The sequence below is a fragment of the Panthera tigris genome, chromosome A1 (genome assembly GCF_018350195.1).
Source record: "Panthera tigris isolate Pti1 chromosome A1, P.tigris_Pti1_mat1.1, whole genome shotgun sequence".
Lineage (NCBI taxonomy): Eukaryota > Metazoa > Chordata > Mammalia > Carnivora > Felidae > Panthera > Panthera tigris.
The window spans coordinates 126,586,500-126,600,740 of NC_056660.1; the positions used below are offsets into that span (position 1 = coordinate 126,586,500).

The 14,241-nt window shown below is 36.9% G+C and overlaps 1 protein-coding gene across 4 annotated transcripts in view; it reads right to left on the reverse strand.

The window, feature by feature from the left end:
* PDE4D (phosphodiesterase 4D) overlaps positions 1–14,241 on the reverse strand; it is a 1,404,509-nt gene that overhangs the window by 193,505 nt on the left and 1,196,763 nt on the right. For all 4 annotated transcript variants that reach the window (XM_042987253.1, XM_042987256.1, XM_042987263.1 and 1 more), the window contains one exon: positions 1,970–2,006. In XM_042987253.1, coding sequence (XP_042843187.1) covers positions 1,970–2,006 — 37 coding nt within the window. The remainder of the gene's footprint in view (positions 1–1,969; positions 2,007–14,241) is intronic.

Sequence of the window (14,241 nt, forward strand, 5' to 3'; positions counted from 1 at the left end):
TTTTTTGTATATTATAGGAATACCATAGAATATGTGTAATTATATAGATTTCTTGGGAATTTAAGACCATCGATGGCAAGGACCAAATCAAATTTATTAATCTATGTATTGGAGAAAAATTTATTTTTTAAATAAAAGTATTTGTTATTTAATAAATACTACTTGAAGTATCATATACATATTTTTTCTCATTTTTTACCATATATTTAGATATATTTTTCTTACAACAATATCCAGAGACTTTAGTCAGAAGCAATAATAGTTAATTAGCTGAATAAACCATAGTTGGAATGATTATTTCTATGTTTGGTGATGGTTACTTATATTATTTTACCTGATTTTAATTTCTCACCCCGCTCTCACTCTTAGAAATAAAATTATGGGTATTCAATAGTAATCAGTTAAAAATCCCTAAATTTATATGATCTTGTTATCACAAAATATGATTAAAACAATGAAGAGTGTAAATGTTTTTTGAACGCAGAAATACGGGTACTAGAAAGAATTTATGATCTCTGGAAAAACCTTAAGCAAAAAAGTCATTACTCTTCTAAAAGATACGGTGGTAATATTCTACTTTTAATTGCTGGCAGTAATGAAAAAAATCACTATTATATGGTGTGTTATTTATGGATTCACTAAATTTTTGGTCTAAGTTATAGCAATTATAAAATTTCATGAAATTTGAAAAAGTAGAAGAATTATGCATAATTCTATTATCTACACCCTGCGTTATGTTTTTTTAAAACTATTATAACATTTTAGGCATGAAAGAGCTCTTACTGATAACACTTAAAATTCATTTTGTTTTCTAGAAATTGTGCTGAGCATTTCACAAGTTTATTTTAATATCTTAAAAACCTCACGAAGTGGGTTCTATTGGAACTGTCATTTAGCAGAGGAGTAACCCAGGCTAGGGAAAGTTCCTTGATTTGCCCAAGGCTATTCACTGAGCAAGAGGAAGAGAGGGGGTTTGAACTGGGGTCTGCCTTTATCACACAAGTCCTTCACCTTTGCTGGTTGAAAAAAGAAGCCTTAGAGAAGTTAAATGAGTTGCCCAAGGCACTAGAACTAGTTTTAGTTATAATTATGATTAGCCTTTATCATGATTTTTATAATCTATCTGGATCACTTGTATTCTCATACTCAATATTTCTTTTTAGCAGTCAGTGTTGGTTTTAAGCCTGTTTCATGCCCTGGTTAAATCAATAATACTCTATTCTTTCCCGGGGCTATCTATATCAGTGACTCTCAACTTTTCCTGGAAAAATACCGGGCCTTTAAAAAATACAGGTACTTGGATCCAATCCGCAGATTTTTGGATCCAGTTGATTAGGGATATGACCTGGGGCCTGGGATAACAGCTTCTAGGTGATTCTAATGTACAGCTAGGGTAGCAAACCACTGACCTATACAAAGAATATCTGCTTTTCAACCATTTAATATATATTCCAAATGCTTTAGATCATTTTATCATCTTCCAGTATTTATGTCATATGGTTATTTTCATGATTTGTAAGCCTAAAGGGAGCAAATAAAGAAAAATTTAAATCTGTACAAATGACACATAAAAAGGAGTAAATAAAGCATTAGGTTGAACTGAACTGAAATATTAAATTTCAAGCACTGATCATGTACCTAAATATACTAAATGTAACTTAATCCATGGTATAGATTTCTGCTTCAACTGTTTATATCAGTTAAGGAAATATGGTCTCATTTAAGTATGTCACTTAGGTAATTTGTAATCTGAAGCAAAGACATTCTTTGGGTCTATGGGTTTATAGGAAACAGTCCAATATGGTTAAGGTCACATCCTCTAACATTGCCTTTGAATTACTTAAACAAACCACAGAATTTTTATTTATACTTGCATTTGATTTACAGTGACATTAAGAACCAGAACTAATCCCCCAAATTAAATTCTCAAATCTGCGGCAAACCTGCCCGTTCACGAAACGGGGCTTACCTGAGCAAATGGAGTCACGATCAAGTCATCTCCATGTCTGAAAAACAAACCAAATCCTGGGTTAGAAATTATGATAACTCTATGACTACCTTTAACCGATATTAAATGTAAGCTCCACGTTCATAATTTCCCATTGAGAATTACAGTAATTCCATCCTTATTCTTCAGCACATGGTCTTCCCAGCCAGTGGGTTGAAAAAAAGTCTTCCGGGATGTTAAACATTGTCCAGGTGCCTTGGTGAAAAGGGGCTTCTTGATCATCAAGCAAGGTCACTGTTGCTTATTAAGTACACAGGACATACAATAGCAGAAGCTGAGTTCCGGCAGCGGGGCTGGAGGTTTACTCGTGGCTTCTTATGGTAGGTATTAGTAAGGGTGCTGTGGAAGGGGCTGGCAACTGCAGTGGCTTCAGTGAGAGGCCCCTGGACCAGCTAACACTTTGAAGGTGATGAGCATCGAGTCTTCCGCATCATGGTGTGTGACTTTTGGACAGGCTGGCAACTGTAGATGAAATGGACTGCATCATACACTAATAAAAACTCGGCGAAACTTTTCGACTGACTCACGTCCCGCTGCTGTAGCTACGGGGGAATGTTACCCCGTGTGTGCTGTTGCTGCAGCAACCTCGGCTACACCGAGCCTGGGATGCGGGAGCAAGGTGTCAGCATGACGTGACTGGGAGAAACCGGGAAAGGCAAGGAAAGTTGTGCAACATTCTACTCAGAGGAAAAGTGAGGAACCGGGGCCTAGAGTTCTTTCGTGGTATCTCTTAGTGTGAGTAACTCGTGAGAGGCACTTCTGCAATCTCCATGGGGTATTTCTTGATCTCGCTGGCTGAAGCTCTTTCACCAAAGGTGAATGTAATTACTCGACACAGAAAGCTTCCTGGACATGACTTTGACTGAGAACACTGCAACTGAACTGTTCACTCGGTCATGAACAATTCTGAAACAGACTGAATGACCTAAAACAACACCCATGAAATATGCTTCAGCACAAGCTGCATATGGATGACGTCAGTACACGGATCATTACCAATGATTAGAGCAGTTGTTACAGACATCATCAAATTACAGGGATCTTGAAATTCAAAGTGTGGGAAAATAAAAAGCAGGGAAAGGTCGGTACACACTTTAAAGGAAACGTGCTATTTGACAACCCTTCGCTCCGGGATTACATTTGGGGAGGGGGAGGACACCTGTTTTGTTTTTTTTTGTTTTTTGTTTTTTGTAGATTAATCAGATGGTCAAAATTAAAGTCAAAATGAAATCTAGATATTTTCCCAAGAGACAGTCTTCTATTTTATTTTTTATAATTGCCTGACTTTAAACTTTATTTTCTAAGAACTAAGTTATCCTGACCAACGCATACCACCAATCTGAAATTGAGCCCTGGAAATAAGTCATCTAGTTTTTTACATGAATTACATTGGATGACTCTAAACTAAAAAGGATGTGAATGTTTATTAAAACACGAATTCTTTCTTTGGTTGTATTTCATTCCCAAGCTTTGTAAAAAATATATTTAGAATATACGATGTATCAGTCTTGCTTCCCTTCCCTGTCAAAGCAGAAAGAAAGACAGTTATAATTTTAGTGATGGAGAGACTTCATTCTTTTAAATTGCTCAGAAATTTTTATCAAATATCTCAAGATTGTCTCAGTTCAGTAACAGTAAAAATATTTCTATTCTTTTTTTTTTTTTTAAGTTTATTCAGTTTGAGAGAGAGAGTGGAAGAGGGACAGAGAGAACAAATCCCAAATCCCGGTTCTTTTCAAAATGATGTAATGCTTAAATCATCTTTGAATATATAACAAATATATAATTTTTAAGTCTTTGTCTAAGCCCTCACCTCAGTATTGAAATGTTTTATCGGACCTACTGTCACAAGTACAATGATGCAGGTAAAATGTATGTTATTTTGTGAATGGAGGAAAATAAATATTATATAAACATACATTTTAGTTGTATCGTATAATGTGTGTATTATATTAAAAGAACAGAGCTGGTAAGTATGATCCAAAGAAGATTCATTTTGTTAGTATTGATAATTTGGCTTAACGTATTTGTGAATTTTGATCACCTATAATTGTACACACGCACAAAAGCCTATGATAGAAAATGATTCTGAAATGTTGCATTTGAATAGCATTCCAAACAAGGAACTTTTGTAAACAAAGAAACTTAGCTAATTAAAGTGTAGCTAGAAGGAATTATAATAACACACGACAAGATCATGGGGACTCCCTACAATGGGTCCCCTATCATTTGACGAGAAGCTTGCTTCAAATTTGCAATGAGTATTGTCTGGAGACTTGAAATTGTACCTCCTGGTGATATTATTCTTCTGAAGAAGATTATGTAACAGTGCTCTCTCATTTAAATAAAATCAAACATAACAACAACAAACTTTAATAAAAAAGGAATGGGAATGCTTTCGGGGAAGAAAAAATAGCTTTTTGGGGGGACTGGTATGTTTATAGGGACAGGTGGGAAGAGAGTGACAGGGAATGGGTGGTGGGATCAGAAATAAAGCTCCATTTTTGACTTTGTATGTAAATATGTATGTATGTATGTATGTATGTATGTGGGCGATGAGATTGGGGCCTAGGTAATAGTCACAGCATTCCACACCATGCACCTCTGGTCTCATGATGTAGAAAGAAGTGCTCAGTCTCCTGCTGGGGCTCTTATGGGCTGAAACAGAGTCACCTACTCTAGGCAGGGAGGGCTGGCTGTGCCTTCTTCCAGAGAGACATGACTGGGTCCCACGGGCCGGGAGATACAAGGCTCAATGGGCACTGTCGAATTTTCTGTTTTTTCAAAGAGGAATGACAGTAAGAGTTAAGAACTACTCCCTGTGCCTTTGGCCATCCTTCCCCTACTTCTGTATCACTTCCTACTTTATTTTCTACCCTCATTCTTTCTGTAGTAAGAAGCCACAAACATTAGCAAAAAAACCTGAGGAAGTGAAACCCAAAAGCAAACCCTTTTACAGAGACTTCAACGGGATCGGGAAACTATTCAAGTACTTAAATATGGGGGAAAATGTGTGTCATCTAACAAAATGAATTCAACCAACAGCAGCACCTGAGAATATAATTTTGTAAACTAGCTCATTTCAAAATCATGCTGATGCACACTAGGGCAGCAACCTTTCCATACTTTATTATTACTAAACCAGAAGGAAAGGCAGATAAAGTTAATGAGAAGAAAGTGTTACTTTATTAAGCAAAGATCCCTAATCCTATGATACCAAAAGCATTAATGGCCACAAAGTACCCACTGCATCTGATTGTTATACATTGCAAACTTCAGCACAAATGGTTATATGAAATAACGCTCTAACGCAAGCCACGGGCTGAGGCTTACTTTCTGAATCTAATCTGGGGCCAACTTCTGTATCTTCTGTGCTTCACTCTCTGTTATAAAACTAGAAAGAAATTCTCCTCTGGGGTTTGTCAGGAGGACTAGTGAATTAATAAACATACAGATAACTGGTCTTTTGAAATCCTGGTGTCTTTTTTCCCTTTGGCTCAAAACTATCATCCGTCTTCAATTCACCCTTAATCCACTTGTTTTGGAATTAGAGAGAAACAAGTATGCTCCCATTTCTAATATGTACATAAACATGTTTCTGGGCACCTAGGGTATCTGACAACACCCAAGAATGAGCCACAGGAGGAGCACATCTACTCACCATGCTGCTCCCATGTTCACACAAGTACAGACATACACAATACACAAACAAACAAACAGACAACACAATCTACTCCAGCCTCGCATCAGGCTCTGTGCTCACGGTGTGGAGCCTGCTTGGGAATTCTCTCTCCCTCTCTCTCTGCCCCTCCCCTGCTCACTCTTTCTCTCTCAAAATTAATAAATAAAAACTTAAAAAAAAACACCATCTCCCTCAGCTTTTAAAAAACTGATACATACAATGTGAATGTAAATCATGTATAAACTGTAGGAAACTTGGAAAATACAGAAAAAACTTGCAGAACTATTCAACAGTAACTGGCAATGACAGTTTCCTTCTGGATTATGTAAGCACATGTATATTATATATGATTTTTATGGAATACAGGATTTCTTACACAGAGTCATGTTGTATATTTCATTTTATATCTTGCTTTTAACATTAAATATATTGAATCATGAAAAATTGTACATGCCTTTATACTTTTAAAACATTTTTAATATTTCTTGTCTATTTTTAGTAATCTCTAAATTTTTCAAGTAGACACCAATCCAAATATATTAAATATAAATGCAATTCTATTTTAAAATTAAAATGATTTTAAATAATTGTACAAATACTCAAATTCATTTTAGTTTTTCATTTCTTTAAAAACACCTTAGTAAAGGGGTGCCTGGGTGGCTCAGTTTGTTAAGTGTCTGACTTCGGCTCAGGTCATGATCTCATAGATCATGGGTGGGTTCCAGCCCCACATCAGGCTCTCTGCTGTCAGCACAGAGCCCACTTTGGATGCTCTGTCTCCTTCTCTCTCTGCACCTCCTCCACTGATGCTCTCTCTCTCTCTCTCTCTCTCTCAGTCTCTCTCTCTCAAAAATATATAAACATTAAAAAAAAACAACTTCACTAAATATAGTGTGCTTATTTCTGATCAAGCACTCATAAGATAAAGCTAAGTGTTAAAATATTACATGAAGAATTGGGTTCATTGAGAAAAAAATTCATGGAGATGTTGAATATTTTATGTTGTAACCATTTTAATTAAAATCACAAAACTATGGTTTCAGACAATAAATGTATGATGGAAAATTTGGCTACTAGGTACATTTTGAGAAACTAAATTCTATTTTTCCATAGATACCATTTTTATTTTTATTTTTTAATGTTTATTTATTTTGAGACAGAGAGAGCATGAATGGGGGAGGGGCAGAGAGAGAGGGAGACACAGAATCAGAAGCAGGCTCCAGGCTCTGAGCCATCAGCCCAGAGCCCGACGCGGGGCTCGAACTCACAGACCACGAGATCGTGACCTGAACCGAAGTAAGACGTTTAACTGACTGAGCCACCCAGGCGCCCCGTAGATACAATTTTTAAAAGGTGATCTATTTTTCCAAAAAAATAATGTTGGCTTTGAGAAACTATAAATGTCACATTTAAGAATATAAGGAACCCTCCAGAATTACTTATGAAGAAGGCATTATGATTTTGATAAACTCCTAGTAGGCATTATATTGCTAAAACAAAGAGACAAACAACAAATGAAAAAATGTACTTCATTTGTATCAGATTCACTTGATGACATTGGTCCTCTAAAGTGCTCAGCCTTTTAATTTAGAACTGGCTACACTCTAAGTAAAAAAGTAAAATAAAATAATAAGTAGTACCTACATTTTTGAACCCCAGGGAATGATGTTCCTATATAACAAAACCAACCTCTGGCAGACCTGAATGTGATTTTCCTCCCTGAAGCTACTGCTGTGTAGAATTCATATAATCCATTACCACAAAAGTTTGGTCCTTCGGTCAAAAGTCACAACTACCAAAACTTGTATTTGGGCAAGAAGGTCTAACATTTTACTGAAAATCCAAAATAATGTAAATTAATATAGGAGCAAAATTAAAGCTGTTCAATATTGTATAAGGTAGTACGTTCCAATTTCTTTTTTCACTATCAAACTCCAAGCCACGTTTGTGGGTATTTGCATATCTAGCTTTGATGTTTTTTTGCTAATGTGAACGAACTATAGTTACCAGTCATCAAGTTGGAATGTTTACCCCATTTGAAGAGCACCTTGGTGTTTATATCCCATACCAGCACAAAAAGGAAAAACAAACTTACAGCTCTTTCCTCAATTTTAACAGAAAAATAAGCTAATATAAAAACAGGTGAATGAGGCGATTCAAGTTCTTAAGTTTATTGAGGAAACAGCCTATCTTATATACTTTTAATCCTTTCTTTGCCCTTGAATTGTAATTTCCTCATATACTTGAGTAATAACTTGTTCTGAAGACCTTTACCCTGATGCCCCACAGAATAACTCAATGTCTTATTGGTTTCAGCACTGATGGCCCTTATAATATGTTACTATTTTTTTCTTAAATGGAGCTTTCAATATAATTATTAAAAAATAAGAGTACAAAGATCTAACAAAATTATAAATAATAATGGTAATAATCACAAAGAATTATACTTATTATAAAACAGTAATGACCACTAACATTCATTGAATGACTACTGTGTGCCAGGCACTGTGTAAAGCACTTTACATTGAGTGTCTCTTATTAAAGTCTTTTTGTAGATGAGGAAAGGGAAGCCTAAGAAGGACAAAAAATGCATGCCTATGGAGTGATGAGGCCAGGATTCAAATTTGGGCAATACGACTTTGGTGGGTCTGCAAGTAAATACTGCAAATTTGTGTCTGTAATATATTTATCAATGCCCGAAGCACATTCAAAACAATGCCCAACCTCTAGTGCATTTTCCATTTATGGAAACCATTAGTATCAATGACTTACAAAACAAGCTTCGCCCACCTACTGATTTGCAGGTCCTTCCACCCTGAAATGAAATAATAAATACAACAAAGTAAAATAATTTTTGGTTTCTAACCAGGTTCTGGCTGATAGATGAATATCATATGTCCATATTCAGATTGTAGCAAGACTGTATGCATGCTGTATGTAACAAAGTCCTCTTAAGATGGCATTTATGTGCATATACAGTTATATGTAAATATATGTAAATGTGTGTGTGTGTGTGTGTGTGTGTGTGTGTGTATGTGTGTGTGATCCTTAGGGAAATTTTATAGGCTCTCTTTCCTTTTACATAAGTATGTTGGTCTTCTGCCTTCTGTATTTCAAATAACAGGGAAAAAAGTACTGGGCGAGAAAACCCATCACCAGTCTCATTAGTATAAATAGAATTTATTATTTTGCCTGTACAACGCAATAGAAAGAAACTCTTTGAAGAACATCTGCTCTGCAAACAGTATATTTTATGGAATGTTTCATTTCATATGATTAAAACATAATAACAGAGCCTGCGGTTTGGGGTGGGGCAGGACATATATGGGGAATTTCTGTATCTTCCTCCTAATGTTGCTATGAAACTAAAACTGCTCTAAAAAGTAAATTCTTGAAATTAAAAAAATTCTTGAATATATAACTTTAGAAATGGATATGACCTGGGTGCCTGGGTGGCTCAGTCGGTTGAGCGTCCGACTTTGACTCAGGTCATGATCTCACAGTTTGTGGGTTCGAGCCCCGCATCAGGCTCTGTGTTGACCTCTTGCTCAGAGCCTGGAGCCTGCTTCAGATTCTGTGTCTCCTTCTCTCTCTGCCCCTCCCCCGCTCACGCTTTGTCTCACTCTCTTTCTCAAAAATAAATAAATGTAAAAAAAAATTAGAAATGGATATGACCTTAGAAGTCACTTAGTCTACTGAAATTTAGATCACTTGCTCACGTCTTATTCACATTTTAAGAATTACAAACGAGACTGATATTTGACTCCCCTAATTCTTAAAAGAAAACTCCTCAGTTTTTGACCCAGGCTTGCTGTTATCACATGTCCTGATGATAAAGCAAATGGAATTGGAGTTAATGCAACAGAAGCAAAACTTCTCTAGTTTGAAGTGTAATCTCTTTATTTGTCATAAAACAAAACTCTGGGCATCATCAGAGAAGGTACATGATGCCAGTAAATCAACTCAAATTTGTTAGTTATACTATGGCACAAAAGATAATCTAAAATCTCTAAATTTTATAAATTTTTTATAATTATACATCAAACACTTTCCAATTTTAATAAGTTACAAAGTGTATATAGCTATAGTCACTAAGCACATTAGTTATTTTGTTTAATAAAAGCCACTACAATGGAGGGATTCTTCCAAGAGTGCTGATGTCACAAATTACCATCATAGCTTTGAGTAGGGACTTTTGTGCAGGGTGAGGAGTGAAGGAGAGGGCTGAGGACTCAGCAAGCTTTCACAAGTGCCCTCACTTTGTGTTCTAGGAATAGGTTCCTCTTTCACAGAAATGTATCTTATCTGACAGTCTCATTCTTAACGTTAGTGGCCCTGCCCTTTTGGTTTTTCTCCAGGATGGGTTAGGAAGAAAGATTTATGGGGAGCTAATGCAACACTTCTTAAAGATCTTCATGGGATAAAAAGATTCGGTGTATTATAAAGAACAGTGTGATCACATAGAGAAGAGTAAGAGTAAGAATAAGAAGCAGTACCGTCTTATGCATCCCTACTATGTGCCAGACACTATGATCTGTTGGCACACAGTATTTAATTCTGACGACTGTGCGTTAATCGGATGCCCATATTCCCATTCTAAGATAAGGATGTAGGCTCAGGGAAACTTAAGTAACTCAGTGGCGGTCATGCCCTTGGCAAGCAGCAGACTTCAGTGGTTTCCAAACGCCATGGCGAGAGCTAGTGCTTGCCCAACAGAATGTTCATTGGTCCTTGTCAAAGTGAGAGCAAACATGGACCATGGGGTAGGGTTTCGAACAAGGCAAACACATTCCTTTTGAAAACTCTCCTTCATTCCAAGGTCATGTCCTTTTTTACTGAAATGAAAATGCCTTTTAAAAATAAAATGATTGTGTATATTGATAAAGATTTTCTTGTTAATGTCCTTTACATGGCAAAATGGCAAAGCATGTGGTTGCTGACCTGGGGGTCAGCCTCCCAGGTAGTTTTTGAAATCTTACTGTGTCACAGAATCCCAAGACATAGAAATGTGTAGTGTAGCTGGACTTAAACTCAGGCTTTAAAATGCTGTTTAGTTTCTACCACACCATGCTGCCTTCTGCACGCTTGAGTGGATTCAGACTATTGTGCAGTCACATAATAGTACATATTCCAGATTCTGAAATAGCACGGTCCAACAGAAATTTCTGCAATGACAGAACTATTAAATATTCTCTATCCATGTTATCCAATACAGGATCTACTAGCCACATGTGGCTACTTAGGACTTGAAATGTGATTAGTGCAATCGAGAAGCTGAAGTTTACGTTTTATTTAATTTTAATTAATTTAAAATATGAGAAGATCATAATAGCTGATGATTATCATGTTAACCACTGCAGTTCTTGAGCAATCTGTAGAAAACTTCAGTTGCAAGTCTTCTGAGGGAAGACAATCTTTAATATAACTGAATAATAATAAAAATCTACTCTCAGCTTGGAGGCAAAAGAACATTGATACATTGAAATAACAAAAATTCCTGATTGGCAAATGGCAAAGACCCTCAGCCAAAAAAATTTTCCCAAATGCCCATCAGGATTCTCCATCCCTTAAAGCAAACCATAAAAGACTCTTAAATACAGAGAACAAACTGGGGGTTGAGGGGGTGGGTTAAATGGGTGAGGGGCATTAAGGAGGGCACTTGTTGGGATGAGCACTTGTGTTATATGTAAACGATGAATCATGGCAGTCTATTCCTGAAGCCAAGACTAGACTGTATATTAACTAATTTGAGGGGGAAAAAAAAGATTCTCCATCCCTTAAAGAGAAATAAAGATTTTAGTTTAATTGTTTTACTTATTTATTATAGTCTCATCTAGAGGCTGCTGTCCTGCCAGCAAATACCAAAGGAATGGTCTAGCAAAAGCTGTTGATCAAAATTACCATATTCAGGGTCAAGATACCTGGACTGTAGGGGCGCCTGGGTGGCTCGGTCGGTTAAGCGTCCGACTTCAGCTCAGGTCATGATCTCGCGGTCCGTGAGTTTGAGCCCCGCGTCGGGCTCTGTGCTGACAGCTCAGAGCCTGGAGCCTGTTTCAGATTCTGTGTCTCCCTCTCTCTGTGACCCTCCCCCATTCATGCTCTGTCTCTCTCTGTCTCTCTCTGTCTCAAAAATAAATAAACGTTAAAAAAAAAATTAAAAAAAAAAAAGATACCTGGACTGTAATTCATGGTGTGTGTGTGTGTGTGTGTGCATGCATATGCATATGTGCTCAACCACATGCAAAATATTTCTAAGCAGAAATTTGTGATTTCTAAAACTGAGCTAATGATATTTTTCCTAGTTTTCTTAATATGATTGTTTTGAGGATTAAGCATTAAATTTTATGGGAGAATTCTCTATCAATTATAAGGACTATCCAGATGCCAAGCAATTTTTTAAATGCTTATTTATTTTAAGAGAGACAGAGGCAGAGAAAGGATCCCAAGCAGGCTCCGTGCTGTCAGCACAGAGCCCTATGCGGGGCTCGATCTCAGGAACTGTGAGATCATGACGTGAGCTGAAATTAAGAGTCAGATGCTTAACCCACTGAGCCACCCAGGTGTCTCGGATGCCAGGACATTTTTAAGAACATATTCCTATCTGTATACTTCTAAGCATGTATCAAATACTTGTCAAAAACTAAAGGTATGTGCTTCACTCCTCAGAGTCTACTGAAGCTTAGCCACAAAGGAGGAAACATGGTAGACCTTGTGAATATACCAAACTTAAACTGATGACTGCAAGGTCTGTTCACGAATCTTTGAGCATTTGCAAAGTGCTCCTGTGTTTGGAGAACTGGATTCTAGACAAGTTGTCTGTCTGGGAAACATCAAGTCTCCTCCCTAGATAAATAGTATAAAACGGGCTACCTAAAACAAATGCAAAGCAAACAAGTGAAACCAAAAAATAGTGAAACGTGTTAGAAATTTTACCTCATCTCTACAGTAGGTGGAATAAATGAATAGAAACTCAATGGACTGAACATAAAGAATACCTATGAAAAGACAACATGTGCAACTAACTATGATTTAATGTAAAATATTTCTTTTTATCAATTACCTTCTTTTTAGTTTCTGTAGGAATGTATTCATAATTGAAAATAATAATGATTAGATGAAAGTTTTATTCCAATGCACTTAAAAAATTGCCATAGGGATCTTTAGAGAGCACATAAATCATAATGCTTGTTTTCTGACTTTTCTAGCAACCCCCTCCAATCCCCCCCCCCCAAAAAAAAGCAATCAAACAGAGAAACAAAAAATAACAAGCCAAACAAACAAGCTGGCCCTGGTGCACAGAACAAATTCAGTTTGAAGTTTTCAAAGATGCAAAACCAGGATTGGACATTGAGACAAGGAAACATGAGATCTGCATATAGCCTTGTTCTCCTTGGGAGTGAAACAATGAACTGAAAGGTCTTGGTTTGGGGACCATTCATAACCATTTACTAGGAGACAATGTTGTCCACTGAACTGCTTAAATGATTCTCTGTCACAGTGCAGCCTCCCACATTTTCAGAGAGGCAAGCAGCTATTCTCTCCTCCTGCTTTAAATTTTTTTTTAACGTTTATTTATTTTTGGGACAGAGAGAAACAGAGCATGAACAGGGGAGGGTCAGAGAGAGAGGGACACACAGAATCTGAAACAGGCTCCAGGCTCTGAGCTGTCAGCACAGAGCCCGATGCGGGGCTTGAACTCACGGACCGCGAGATCATGACCTGAGCCGAAGTCAGACACTCAACCGACTGAGCCACCCAGGCGCCCCTCTCCTCCTGCTTTTAACTTGTCACTTCCAGTGAGAAGTTACAGAAACTGAAAGCTTACATATGTCTAGACATAAATTGTCCAGTCATTAATGACAACACACTTTTCTTTGTCCAGGGTTAAGAAAACCCCTGAAATCTCAAGATAGTTAATGGAAACCTGACACAAAACCAGAGAGAAATTGCACTAGGCAGGTGGAATCATTGTGCTATTTCTACCGCAAATCTCACCTGTGGTACACAGCAAGGTGCCAGAAATCTAATAGCAAAGTCCAGTGTCTGATGTTCTTTACCTGTTTTTTTTTTTTGTTTTTTTTTTTTTTTTTTTTTTTTTTTTTCTGAAGAAAAACCATGGGTCTCGTTAAAGGCTTCCTTTGTCCACTTTTGTAATACTATACCTTTAAATGCTTCATATTGCAGGGATTTAGTGGGTATGAGTTACTCATACTCCCTAGTACATCTTATCTCAAGAAACACATCCCATAAATGTTCTAGCACTATGATTACTTTATATGGCTCAGATAACAGTACAGAAGACATGGAGAATAATTCACTAAGGATCTAAGACTGGTAAGCAAAATAAATATTTAAAGTGATATGTAAGTGAAACAGGGATATATAGGAATCTTAATATTGACTGGGAAAGTCTCCTTTTCTACCTAGAATTAAGAAAATATAAGTGACAGGAATGCACGATCCAAACAAAATTTTTCTCTTGTTTCCGTGGGCCTATGGTATCTTTAAACAATACCCTGGCATGGAATAGCCACTGTCAATATTTTCTGAA